This window comes from Staurois parvus, unplaced genomic scaffold (genome assembly GCF_062004578.1).
Source record: "Staurois parvus isolate SC_StPar_1 unplaced genomic scaffold, SC_StPar_1.0 ptg000469l, whole genome shotgun sequence".
Lineage (NCBI taxonomy): Eukaryota > Metazoa > Chordata > Amphibia > Anura > Ranidae > Staurois > Staurois parvus.
Genome location: NW_028318265.1, coordinates 790837 through 805792, shown reverse-complemented (window position 1 = coordinate 805792; position 14956 = coordinate 790837). Strand labels below are relative to the sequence as shown.

The window sequence follows — 14956 nt, the reverse complement described above, 5'->3', positions numbered from 1 at the left end:
TTCTAGAAAAGAAAAGCTTGCAGCATTATTATTATTATTATTATAAATGGTGGAGCGCTGTGACTACATGTAACACCTCAATGCACCATCTACACACTCTCTCATACCCCACCAATTCTATAGGAAATTAAATTTCATTTACAGGTGGAGATTGTTGGACTGTCCCCCATGGGCCTTTTTCAGGGAGGATGGGGGAGGAGAGTCATCTCTCTGATTATGCAGCTATTCAGTTCTGTAAACTAGAGCCTTTTTTCAGAAAAGCAGTTAGTATTAGCCCAGTAAATGTTAAATGGATTTAAAAGATACACCTGCTGGATGAAAATAATAACTATATCTATCTGCAATATTTCATTATAAATTGACTAACAAAACAAAATGAAATTAAATGTGCACTACCATATACAGTGTATTAAATAGCAGCTGCTATCATGCAAGTGCCAAAAAAACCAGCAATGAAATTAATCAAGTGCAAACTTTATGAAATATTTCATACCACTATGTTTCAATGAAACAACACTACACTATGCACATCAAACATACACCAACATTGTATACTGTGCATATCAAACTAAACAACATTGTATACTTTACATATCAAACTTAATGACAATATACTGTATAGTGTGCATATGAAACAAAAAAAATGTGTACTGTGCATATCAAACAAAAAACAATATTGTATACTGTGCATATCAAAACATACCACAACATTGTATATTTATATCAAACATACAACATTATATACTGTGCATATCAAACAAAATAACATTGATATGTACAGTATACTATGTATACAGTATGTTTGGTGTGCACAGTGTACATTGTTGTATTTTTTTTTTTTTGCACGGTATATGGTATTGATGTATGTTTGATATGCACAATATACAATGTTGGATGTTGGATATGCTCAGTGTACAATGTTGTTGTATATTTGGTAGGTACAGTATACAATGTTGTTGTACTTTATATTTGATATGTACAGTATACAATGTATACAGTATGTTTAATATGCACAGTGTACGGTGTTGTATTTTATTTTGCATGGTATACAGCATTGTTGTATGTTTGATATGCACAATATACAATGTTGGATGTTGGATATGCTCAGTGTACAATGTTGTTGTATGTTTGGTAGGTACAGTATACAATGTTGTTGTACTGTATATTTGATATGTACAGTATAAAATGCTGTTGTATATTTTATACGCATAGTATACAATGTTGTATATTTGATATGTACAGTATACAATGCTGTTGTATATTTTTTATACACAGTATACAATGTTGTTGCAAGTTTGACATGCATGCTGTATAATCTTTTATGTTTGATATACACAGTGTTGTATGTTTAATATACACAGTATTCAATGTTGTTGAATGTTTGATATGCACATTATATAATGTTTTTGTTTGTTTGATATGTACAGTATAAAATGTATATTTGACATGCACAGCATACAATGTTGTTAAACATTTGATATACATAGTATACAAGTTGCATGTTTGATATGCACATTACACAGTGTTGTTATATGTTTGATAGTGTACAATGTTGTTTTATGTTTGTTATGGACAGTTTACAGTGCACAGTAGGCAATATCTTTGATATGCAAAGTATGCAACATTGGTGTATATCCACATGATAGCCACAGTATATCATATTGTTGTATGTTTGATATTCACAATGTTTTTGTATGTTTGTTATAAACAGTATACAATGTTGTTGCATGTTTGATATGCACAGTGTATAAATGTTGTTGTATGTTTGTTATAAACAGTATACAATATTGTATGTTGGATATGCACAGTATAAAATGTTATTTAACATTTACTAAACTAAACTAATAAAAATATGATTATTTTGTCCATGTCTTAACCATATTAAATTCACACAGACTCTGTATATTCCCTCTCCACCAGTAAGTGTGCTCAGAGGGATGGCAGATAATGGTGGAGTTCTGACCTGGTTGCCCAGTTAACAGGTAGGTTGTGCACAGCATACAGGTGGAATTTCAGGTGATCTTGTGTCCCCACTGTCCACTTCAGCTCATCGGGGGATCCTGCCTGGAAATCTGTCCAGAAACTGCGGCTGTAGATATTGATGAGACGGGAGATGGCGAGGGAGACTGCGGTCACTGCGTCCTGTGCTGGGGCTGGAGGAGAGACATGACAGCTGGGTAATCTGGGAATACATACAGAATAAAAGGAGATCTCCCCTCTCCAGCCCAAGGAAAAAGAACAAGAGTGAATATTACAGTAGGAGACAATGTAAGAACAGAGAAGGAAAATATAATAACAGAGATAATATAATAAAATAAATAAAAAATATAATAATACAAATGAGATGTTACTGGAGGCTGAGAATCCCTTTCTAGCGCTATGCACCAATCACATTTTACTATACTAGAAACAGGTGCTAAGGATTAATTCTGACTGGTTGGTTTGAGTTCCTGCTCCTCCCTTCTTTCTATTGATAAATCTTATATTTTTACAATTTCTCTTATTGCATTGCATTGCTTTACCCTCCTCTTTCCCCCACACAGTCATTATCTGTCCGTAAGTGCAAAACATCATTCTAAAGTGTATCTTTCATGAAGGAAATATGTGGGTTGCTGTTGCTGGCCTTCAGAAAATGCAGATTGCCTTGCTTCTACTGGAAACAAGTGAAAGTTCACCCAACTTTTTTTTTTTGGTCAGTGACTCAGAAAGCATTGAATCCATCAGACTAGCAAAACAGCCAGGCAAAAGGGATAGCTCAGCATGGCCAGCCTCCTTATGACAGTATTTCCCATTAACAGCCAGCTGCTCTCTTCGAACACATCGTTCACTGTAATCTTAAAGGGAATTTTGTGTTCTGTAAGGTCTAGTTCACATTAGATGCAGCACAGTGCGCTTTTTTTCTGCATAAAAAATGTATGCACAATTTGCACACCAGTGCAGTCAGTTCCCATTGCAGAAAAAAAAGTAGAACATGCTGCATTTTTTCTGCACAGAACTGTGCTGGAACATAGCAAACTGCTTCAAAACTGCACCGAAACAGAGTGTGGTGTGAACTATAAGCACAAAACGTATCTGGAATGCATCCGGAGTGCGTTTTTGTGGTGTGAACTGTCCCTAAATCTTTACATTTACTTAGCTGCACTCATCAGCCAGCGGCTAGTGTGAAATGAAAGCATCTTTTCTGCGTTTGTTCAAGCAATAGGTCAGTTTTGGCTGTCAGATGTCACAGATGAGGAAACATAGTCCTAATGGCAGTAAAAGGAACTGTTGTCACTTACTCTTCACCTGCGTTGACATAGTCCAGATCTGCAGAGAGAAAAGAATCATTGTGATTTATAAGAGATCTATGACAGATGTGTTGTCATATTTCATAATTACACCTGATACTAACAGCATTATGGTGTTTGTACCCTGCAGGGGCATTTCAATCCCGCTCTTCAGTTCAGCGCTCAGGTCATTATTCCAAGATCTCCTCACATCGCTGATCACTAGATCTAGCCTGGGGACAGGGGGGGGGGTTGCTCATTGCATTTTTGTTTGCAGTGTATAAGATATTAAACTGCTATTTTATACCAATACCTTTCTATTTTCATAAAATCTAAACACAACACGGGCGGCCATGACACTATATACACAGATAACTGCAGATTCTCTAGCAAACAGTGTGCACCTTCAGGGCCCCTGGCTCTGATTGAAAGGACATTGTGAGCTTGTGGGTGTAATTTTTTTTGCATTATTTTATAGTAGCGCTACCTTCGTGAGGGCTGCTGTGTTTCTAGGTACCCCTAAGCTTTGCACAGCCAGGCAACACACATTTTCCACACTTTCATCCACAGTCAGTGAACAGTCCATGAGCTTGGCTTTTGTAATTTTATTAGGGGAAAATAACTTGGATGGGGTAATAGGGATTATGGGATGCCCAACTTGACTTAATCAATGCACAGGGACAACTTCCTTCCTATTTACAAAAACAGATCCTGGACTCTTTTCCTTGAAAGCCATCAGTCTTTGTGGATCAGTAGCAACAGCCCCTTATGGGTGAGTGACTTGCAGCTCCTCCTGTGAAAATCGCTGAACTTGTAAACTACATGCAGAGATGTCTCCTCTCCCCTGTAGAATTCCTCCCAGCTCCACAGCCTGCAGACACTACCAACCCTCCTGGCTGCTCTGAAGATCTCCCAGGACAAGGATAAAGGATTACGCTGTCCTGTGAAAGCTTTCTACATGTGGCAGTCTCTCCCCTTGTGAATCCCTGGGGGTGCTGATGTACTCACTCTGTCCTCCTTGTTCCCAGGCCTTGATCCTGTTCATGCTGTACTTCTGAATGGATCCTCCTGAGCCAGCCCGAGGCCAGCCTTCCCTAGACCTAGGGGACCCCTCCCAGGCCACAGACAGTCTCCTCAGCACTCTGTCTTCCACCCCACTCCCCAGCCAGCCTGACTATTCCATATTTATGGGCTGGTCCACCACTCTACCAGGGCCTCCAAACCGGGATTGGTTAGACTCCCATAAACATGCAAATTACGTCTCCACCTCTACCGCCTACTGGTTTCTGGAAGGTTCCAGTGGTCCTCCAGGACCTGGTGGAGGCAATAGAATTCCAACTTGTTAAGCCATCCAGCTTGACCTGCAGTAACCCGACCTTAATCACAGACTCACACAGTTACCATGAGTCATACACAATAGATGTGCCTACATTATTCTAGTAGCACACTAGAGAGTGCTACATTATAAACAGAACAGCTAATAAGAGCCTAGAAAACACAAAGGGGAGCCAAGAGCACCTCCTACTGCATTGGTGAGAAAACACAAATACTCATGCAATATTTCATGATCACCTTCCTTAAAAAATATTCCTAAACTTTTTTTTTAGGAATAAAGAAAACATGTACAAAACAGCTACACATTTAGTGATATTTTTCATGTTTCTATGTAGAAGGATGGTGACATCATTGTTCAGCCATTATCCAGAGTCACCATCTACTGCCTGGACATAGATGATACCATCATGTAAATCCTGGTGCCTGTGCAGTTTTTGGCTGTGCTCACAAATGTCTGACACAGTTTAGCTCCTACTGCATCATATTTTTGGTGGGAGACTGAGGAAATGCTTCTGTCTGACTGCAGTAGGTTGATAGCATTATCGTAGCCTAGACAAAAACACTAATGAGTGGAGCTCAAGGTAGACAGGCTTTTTTTGTAAGAAAAAGTGGAGATTTTCTAAAAATCATACTGTTGCTGTGTATTGTAATGTGTCAGGGATTTATTCTTGCAGACTTTTAAAGGTACTGACAGGTACACTTTAATGTCAATCCCTGTACACACTATAATCTCAAAGGCACTTCCTTGACATCTCATTAGTAAATTAGATGCTCAGAGCTCATTAATCTTGTGCTGTTAAAAGGTGAAGTCTGATTGGTAAGTCCAGATTGCTGCAAACAGTATAATATGCTCTTAGCATTGTGTTTCAATTGCAGATGATCCCCACATGGACTGTACAGCAGGGTAACTGTTACAGTGCAACCAATACGGTCACAGTGTGTGTAATGCGCTTGGTGATGAAGAATAATTAGGGAGGACCCCAAGTCATATAGGACAGGGGCACTGAGGACACTGTCACACTAATCCCATGCTGTATCTGCCACCTAAAAAACACATTGTCAGTACTGTCTGATGTGAGATCCCCAGAGACAATTTATCATGTGATCAGATCCAATACTTCACAAGAAAAGCTGAGAATCAGTGGAGTCCCCTGCCTGGAGAACAGTCTGAACCGGCCATGAACTACGGGAAACGCAGCTCAGCCTGGGCTCCGGTCCCGGGAAAATTGCCTGCGGGGGAACCATTAATATTCAACATTCAATGCCTGGGATTCTGCATCGAAGATAGAAGCCAGCACATTCTCACAGCGCATAGACGGCACTCTGTGCTCCCAGCTTCTAGCATCTGTGTTAGTTGGCAGATGAATGTAAATCACCCAATCACAGAGCATTCTATGCATGTGATAAAACATGCATTTACACAGTGTGTGTGGTGCATGATGACATGTGTACACAGGGTGGCAATGGCAGCTCTCATATTTCTTTTCTGACTGGTCCTCTTTAATTAGTGATATAGTGGGAGAGGAGAACTAAAGTGCAATCAGCGTGCAGCTGTAAGAAGTATATCCTACATATCTACTGAGTCACTGTGGTGGCACTTTTATAAAATAATAGACTCTATCCATGATTTATCTTGTAATTGGTTTTATCTTAGAAGTTGTTTGTCAGGGATGCTGACTGAACGGATACATAATGAAAATCGCAATGAGAATCAGATGTTATGGTGATATACTTAATGGCCAAATGTGTCTGTACCTCTCTAATTATCAAGGGACTACCCACTCATGACCCTAAACACTGTAAAGAGTGCTTTATTGATTTACTGTGTGTGTTACTCAAATAAGTGTGATATCGTGATCCCAGGACACAGCATCATCTGGACTACAGTGTAAGGTGTGGGACTGTCCTGGCAAATCTGGGACAGTTGGTATCTATGCACATGTGTAAATAGGCCCTCATACTAGATTTGGTAAATCAGATTGTATTATCCTTTTCCTGGCTGGGCACTTTATGCTGAGAACAAGCACAGGCCTTTGGAAACGTTTCTTATCCATGGACTGCATTGCTTGACATGCCTGGGTCAGCCCCCACAGTGCACACACCTGATTTGGCTGGTAACAGGCAGCGCGCACACTCTGAACGCTGTCACTGATCTCTTTGGTTTCCACTGAGCGGAGAAGGCTACAGATTTCTTTCACGCCTCCCAGAAGACCTTCAATGCCAGCATGCTGAAAAATATGTGAGCAGAATGGTCATCAGTCAAGGATGAGCAGAAATAATACCATATCATAGATGGGAAGGTGGGGTAGTAGAGAGGTTGTGGAGGTGATTTGGTGGGGATTGGGGGGTGGGGTTGGATTTGGTGGGGATGTTCTCACCTGGTCATTGAGGAATTGTAACACACTCTCTTCATATTGGCAGATGGCACTGCAGAGTCTCTTTCTGGAAGGGAAGAAGATACTTTAACCTCAATGAGACAGTATGGGAAAAGGTTGCAGCAGAACTTGGAGACCGCAGGCAGCTGCCAGTTTGGACAAATCCTAAATCCGACCAACCATCCCGTTCATATGATCTTATCAATGAACAACATTTGCTTTGGTTAGATACCTTGACAATGGTACCTGGGAAGAGTGAGTCACTCAGAACAGAGGGCACTATAAACAATTATGGACGCTATGTATCATTTACTTTTAGGCGGACTCGTCATTACTATTCTAATAAATCCCAACAAATCATGATGGCTCACTGTCACTAAATCACATTAATATTTGGAGAAAAGTCCAAGCAGTTCCCAGCTATCAGAGGCATTGTGGCTGTTTCAGGTCATTAGAGATTCCATTATTTTCATTCAGACAGACCCTGTTTGGTAAACTTGCAGCTGTACAGCTCTACTAAGCAGAAAGCAAAGCCGTGTATGTAAATATGGCTGTCCCATCCACATATATCAGTACACATAATATACATACACAGCTTTATATGAACTCACATTAAGCTGATCACATTCATATATGTGCTTAAGAACGATGGAAAAGACCAGGGTTCTCTTTAACCATGTCCTGTTGGTGTGTCAGTCCTCCCTTGGGAATGGTGGAAGGGGGATTCTGGATCCTCATTTGGTTCTCTTACAAAGCATCACTCTAATTTATTTTCTATTAACCTCCCTAGCGGTCTGATTATGTCCATATTTCTGTACTCAAAGCGGTACCATTATTTTGCATGGAAATATGTTGTTTTTTTATTGTAGGCTGTAATTTTTAGGAATAACTCACTGAAATCTGTCCGAACAAGAGTCTAGTAAATATCCCGGGTAGGCTAAAACTTGAAACACGAAATCATAAATTATAATTTAATAAATAATCATGAAAAATAATAATATAATAATAATAAATTTAATTCAATAATATAATCAAACCAAAAACACTGAAATTTGAAATATAGCGCCAAGTTCGCACATCACTGAGCAAAGTTGCAAAATTGTTTTCAGTGTCTGATGACGAATTTCCCCACGAATCATTATCACTCAATTCTGCAAGTGGTTCTGATTTACTATCGCTGTTCTCTAGCTGGTCTAAAACCGCTTTTGACCTAAAGGGACGCTTTTTGGATGCCATGGACTTTTCTCAGTTTCCAGGCAGAAAGAACAGTAAAAATGCAGGCAGGGCACAGGACAAAGCACTCGGGACAAAATGTATGTGAAATGGTTTGATACAGTAATGTTTTACTATGTGATTTTAGTGATTTTAGTGAATGTAACTTTTTGTCATTTTCAAATTCCCCACGTACGTCCTGACGCTAGCAGGGGACGGAACCCAGATGACAGATGCCAGCATCCACCGGATTACATTGCCAGGGACACTGCAGGAGAGACATCGCGGTAGCGCAGGACAAGGTAAGTGATTGAGGGATCGCAGAGCAGCGCCGCATGGTATTCCCGAGTGTGGCTTGGGGTTACCACTTGTGGTACTGAAACTTTACCCCGAGCTACACTCGGGAATACCGCCAGGGAGGTTACAGCCAAATTCTATCCTTTGTTTTTGTTTTGGGTGAAGTACAGAAGGTGAGATCAACCCATTTTTTGCTTGCTAGGGAGAGTTTTTTACCTGGTGAGAGGTCTCAAATGGAACAAGAAGTGAGCAGAAATCTGTTCAATAAGGACAAGGATGACAATAGAATTAACTGTGGACCAACCTTTCTGCACTCCAGACTATAATAAACCAAAGTGTATAGTCACATTTATATAATTACTCTTATGCCAGCTATATCTGGATTGAAAATTGGCCGGTTCAGAGGGGACTGGCCGAGATTCGATTCAGGTACAGTTAGGTCCATATACAGTATATTTGGACACAGGCACAATTTTAGATTTTTGCAGGTATTTACCAAAACATATTCAAGCTATGGTTCTATAATGGATATGGGCTGTAAGTGCACACTCTCAGGTTTAATTTGAGGGTATGTACATCCAAATTGGAGTAAGGGTTTAAAAATTACAGCTTTTAAGAGACCATAGAGAATTACAGCTCTCAAGAGACCAAAAGTAATTGGACAATTGGATATAACCATAAATAAAATGTTCATTTTTTATATTTTGTTGAGAATCCTTTACTGACAATGACTGCCTGAAGTCTGGAACCCATGGACATTACCAAAGACTGGGTTTCCTCCTTTCTGATGCTTTGCCAGGCTCTAACTGCAGCTGTCTTCAGTTGTTCTTTGTTTGTGGTTCTGCTCAATTGGGTTGAGATCAGGTGATTGACTCGGCCATTGCAGAATATTCCACTTCTTTTCATTCAAAAGCTCCTGGGTTGCTTTTGCATTGTGTTTTGTATCATTGTTCATCTGTACTGTGAAGCACTGTCCAATCACCTTTGCTGCATTTGGCTAAATCTGTGCTGGCATTATATGTCTAAACACTGCAGAATTCATCCGGCTGCTTCTGTCTTCTGTCACATCATCAATAAACACCAATGACGCAGTGCCACTGGAAGCCATGCATGCCCATGCCATCACACTGCCTCCACCATGTTTTACAGATGACATTGTGTGCTTTGGATCATGAGCTGTTCCAAGCCTTCTCCACACTTTTTTCTTCCTGTCATTCTGGTACAGATTAATCTTAGTTTCATCTGTCCAAAGAATGCTTTTCCAGAACTGGTCTGGCTTTTTTAGATGTTTTTTGTCAAAGTCTAATCTGGATTTTTTATTCTTCAGGCTTATGAATGGTTTGCACCTTGTGGTGAACCCCCTTTATTTGCTCTTGTGAAGTCTTCTCTTGATTGTAGACTTTGACAATGATACACCCACCTCCTGGAGAGTGTCCTCCACTTGTCTTGATGTTGTGAATGGGTTTTACTTTACCATAGAGAGGATCCTGCTATCATCCACCACTGTTGTCTTCCATGGATATCCATGACTTTTTATGTTGCTGAGCTCACCAGTGCGTTCTTTCCTCAGAATGTACCAAACTGTTGATTTGGCCACTCTTAATGTTGCTGCTATCTCTCTGATGGATTTGTTTTGTTTTTGAAGCCTTACAATGGCCTGTTTCACTTGCATGGACAGCTCCTTTGAACGCATGATGTAGGTTCACAGCAATAGATTCCAAATGCAAATACCACACTTAGAATCAACTCCAGACCTTTTACCTGCTTAATTGATGAAGAAATAACAAAGGAGTAGCCCACACCTGGCCATGAAACAGATTTTGACTCAATTGTCCAATTACTTTTGGTCCCTTGAAAAAGGGGGGATGGCTATGCTTAAGAGCTATAATTCCTAAACCCTTCCTCCAATTTGGATGTACATACCCTGAAATTAAACCTGAGAGTGTGCAATTTCAGCCCATATCCATTATATAACTATAGCTTGAATATGTTTTGGTAAATACCTGAAAAAACTACAATTGTGCCTTTGTTCAAATATATATGGACCTAACTGTATGGGCAGGCTGACTGAACCCATGTTAATCCATTCGATTACTGCCTGTGGCTATCGTCGTTAGCAGCAATAATTTTGTTCTGCAGGCCAGAAAGGCTTCCTGCTCCCACTCCCCCCTCTCCCACCCCCAGGGTGGCAGAACACAATAGAGCTGGGGAAATCGAACAAAGAAAATCAAATCATCTATGGGCTGCCTAATTCCTGAGAGGGGCAGAGTCAATGGAGTGTCACATTTTATACAACGCTTCGTAGTCAGCTGTGATTGGCTGCTCACCTAAGATCCATCCAGTACTGGTGATGATCCTGTCGGTCACTGAGCTCCAGATGTTTCTGATCATCCTCAATCTATAAGATATAAGAAGATAATGAGGGGGGGTACGACAGATTACCTACCGATTTCATCACCATTTTCCAGATCATTGACTCCACTCTAAACCAGACACCGTTTACAGTGGAGGGAAGTTGAAGGAGGAGCTTTCCATTAAATAATGTAATTGGTTATTTCACTTTTTGATAGAAATGTTCTCAGTTTTGCCATTTTTACAATTTGACCAATCAGACTGTATTTCAGTAGTGGATGGGCCACTGAAAGATGCTGCAATATTTCATGATCTGTATTCGTCTGCAGCTGAAAGGGAAAGAAGGAATTCCATGACTCCCAGCACTGTGCAGAACAACCAATCAAAATCTGTTCTGCCCTGCTCTGACTTCAGTAAAGTGAATTCTGATAGGTCAAACAATATTGTACTGTGGATGATGGGACTCACAGATCGGGCGAGCGGCGAAGGGACATGCACCCCATAATGGAACTGGAGCTCAATACGGGACATTCTCCACAGGCTTGGATGACTCCGCAAGCTGAATTCACTGCAAGAGGAGAAAAAAGACTTCAGAGACTCTTCCTGAAACGGAAAAACATTTATATTTGCAAAATACCAAAAACTTCCATGAAACTCACATCTGCCACAACAGAACCGATTCCAACACTAAAAATGTAAATTACAGCGATGTCATCTCCTGTGTTGAATCCTTATAGTGTTGTGTAATGTTCATCATCTGTAGGGACTTCCCTCCCCCAAGACACACAGAAAGTCCCCAGTCTGAACACATGGGAGGATTCACAGTTATGAGCACTTTTAAGATCTGTTTGTACTGGGTGCCAACTATAAAAAGAACCTCGGGGGAGGAGAAGAATGAAATGTATTTCTGCACCTCTTCCTGGTCAGATGTCACTTAAGGTGAAGGGAATGCTGAGATTTGTAGTTCTTATAGGAAAAACCCAGAAAGAGAAGTGGGTAGAGAATATATTTTTTTTACCCCTCTTCCTAAAAGACTGCCCAGGTGTCACCCATAAGTAAAGGGAATGCTAACACTTGTGGTCTTGGGGTATAAAATGTATTTCTTTCCCAATTCCTATGGCTTAATTCACATGGCTATAAATATTTTATTGATGTTATTGCACACCTGTTTTATAGGAGTTCCTGCATAATGATCAATAAAATATTGTGCATAGATGCATGTAAACGTATAAAGGTGCATATGCATACATAACGGCTGTGTTAATGAAGCCTAAGACTGGTCAGGTGTCACCACTGGTGATAGGAATGCTTTGACTTTTATAGGAAGAACCTTGGAGGGGGTAAACTCATTGGTGAAGTCAATGATAGGACTTGTTGTTTATTATAGGAAGACAACATGGGTAGTATAGAATGTATCTCTGCCTTTTTTTCCTATAGGACTGGGTTTGCATGAGTGAAGGGAATGCTGGGACTGGTATTTCTACAGCAGCAGCTTGACAGTCCTGGTATCCAGATGTAGAAAATCTCATTGCTGATTGATGGTGGTGGGGAAGAGCTGACACTCTCAGTAGTCACACAAGACAGAAAATGATTTGTGGATCAGGAGCTCCACCTGCTGGGGAATGTCAGTTATGCACTTCACCACATCAAGCAAATGATATTACATTAATTTGTCTGTGATTCATACAGCTCATCAAATCTCATTTCACCCATACAGACATCCAATGGAGAGGTCCCATACTGCTGTCAGGGGATCGGTTTAATATAATTTGTCATACACCTGTGCGATAAGAACAGAACAATGGGGAATCGATAAATAATTTCCAGCTTGCCTGATTGATCTGTTTCTTATAGTGATTATTTTCACCCTCAGTCGATGCGCCACGTTTCAGGATAGCACATATTCTCTGGATATCCCTCAACTGAAATGAATGTTAGGCAGAACAGGTAATCCAGTCTGTCATTTCTGTCGGAATATTTACTAATAAATATTCTGTCAAAGTGTTAGGGGGACAGGCATTAGAGGTGCGTGATGGAGCATAACGAAATCTGTGCATCCAAGTTACTAACAAATGACACACAGCCATTAAGGCCCCATGCAAACTGATTTATTGTAAATGCTCTGACAGGAGAAAATCAGTGCTAAAAACACACCTAACACACCTGTTTTTTTTCAAATGGGTTTAGATGCATTGAGGCACATTTCGCATTTGGGTGTTTATTTATTTCACTGATCAGAATTTAAATTTATTCTGCCCACTGAAATCAATAAATACCCAAGCACGAAATGTGCCTAGTGCTTAGACGCAATTGGCCGCGTTTGGCATTTTTTAGGTCCACAATTTCCTCTCCTGAATGCGATTCTTCTGCATTCAGGAGAGAACATTTGACTGCCTCTAAATGCTGCTGCATCTAACTTCCTCTAAAAGCCGATGGGGTGGATTTATTAAAGGTAGCTAGGCAGTGCCCTGCAGGTGCAGTTGCTTTATATCTGGGAGGAAGCTCTAAAATGCGGCAAAGCTCTGCTGATTTCTTTCATCCAATCATGTGCATGCAAAAATGCTGGGTTTTTTTTTTCCTTGCATGTCCCCCTCAGATCTAGAGCATCTTCACTTTCAATGCACAGCCTATTTGCCTTTAGTAAATCAACCCCTATGTGTGCATGGACACATAGGGGTAGATTTACTAAAACTAGTGCACTCAGAATCTGGTGCAGCTGTGCATGGTAGCCAATCAGCTTCTAACTTCAGCTTGCTCAATTAAGCTTTGGCAATAAAACCTGGAAGCTGATTGGTTTCTGTGCAGAGATGCACCTGATTTTGCACTTTCCAGTTTTAGTAATAACCCTTACTGAGATTTACATCCCCTTCCATAGCAGTGGCTCCTCTCCATCCAGAGTAGTGATTCCTTCCCTGCATAGCTTTGAATCCTCTCCTCCCAGAGGAGTGAACCTTTCCCCTCCATTGGGCTAATCCCAGAATGTTAAATGAAGGAGATAGAAGAGCTGGGTGCCAGTGGTAAATGCACTCATATACGCTGTATATAACTGTACAATAGCAATAATCACCTTTTCTATTACCCCTGTAAATTATACATCAACTAGCCTGTACTAAGAACTCCTGCAAAATAAAATGAAACCAGATAAAGTTAAATAGGGTTTTAAGATACCCAAGTACAATGTTAGTAAGGGTTTGTTCACATCAACACATACAGGTGAAACTCAAAAAATTTGAATATCGTGCAAAAGTTCATTTATTTCAGTAATGCAATTTAAAAGGTGAAACTAATATATGAGATAGACTCATTACATGCAAAGCAAGATAGTTCAAGCTGTGATTTGTCATAACTGTGATGATTATGGCTTACAGCTCATGAAAACCCCAAATCCACAATCTCAGAAAATGAGAATATTGTGAAAAGGTGCAATATTCTCGGCTCAAAGTGTCCCACTCTAATCGGCTAATTAAGCCATAACACCTGCCAAGGGTTCCTGAGCCTTTAAATGGTCTCTCAGTCTGGTTCAGTTGGAATCACAATCATGGGAAAGACTGCTGACCTGACAGTTGTGCAGAAAACCATCATTGACACCCTCCATGAGGAGGGAAAGCCTCAAAAGGTAATTGCAAAAGAAGTTGGATGTTCCTAAAGTGCTGTATCAAAGCACATTAATAGAAAGTTATGTGCAAGGGAAATGTGTGGAAGAAAAAGGTGCACAAGCAGCAGGGATGACCGCAGCCTGGAGAGGATTGTCAGGAAAAGGCCATTCAAAAGTGTTGGGGACTTTCACAAGGAGTGGACTGAGGAGTCACTGGACTCCTCCAGTGACTGAGGTGACTGACTCCAGTGACTGAGGAGGTGACTCCAGTGACTGAGGAGTCACTGGAGTCAGTGCATCAAGAGCCACCGCACACAGAAGGATCCTGGACATGGGCTTCAAATGTCGTATTCCTCTTGTCAAGCCGCTCCTGAACAACAAACAACATCAGAAGCGTCTTATCTGGGCTAAAGAAAAACAGACCTGGTCTGTTGCTCAGTGGTCCAAAGTCCTCTTTTCTCATGAGAGCAACTTTTGCATCTCATTTGGAAACCAAGGACCCAGAGTATGGAGGAAGAATGGAG

General features: G+C 40.6%; 1 protein-coding gene across 6 annotated transcripts in view; it reads right to left on the bottom strand.

Annotated features, from left to right (window-relative positions):
- The window catches only part of PIK3C2G (phosphatidylinositol-4-phosphate 3-kinase catalytic subunit type 2 gamma), a 115681-nt gene that overhangs the window by 76415 nt on the left and 24310 nt on the right, over nucleotides 1-14956 (bottom strand). For all 6 annotated transcript variants that reach the window (XM_089689093.1, XM_089689098.1, XM_089689097.1 and 3 more), the window contains exons 6-11: nucleotides 11306-11405; nucleotides 10813-10883; nucleotides 6980-7043; nucleotides 6704-6829; nucleotides 3279-3306; nucleotides 1964-2153 (exon numbers count right to left, since the gene is read on the bottom strand). In XM_089689093.1, the coding sequence (XP_089545219.1) occupies nucleotides 1964-2153; nucleotides 3279-3306; nucleotides 6704-6829; nucleotides 6980-7043; nucleotides 10813-10883; nucleotides 11306-11405 (579 nt within the window). The remainder of the gene's footprint in view (nucleotides 1-1963; nucleotides 2154-3278; nucleotides 3307-6703; nucleotides 6830-6979; nucleotides 7044-10812; nucleotides 10884-11305; nucleotides 11406-14956) is intronic.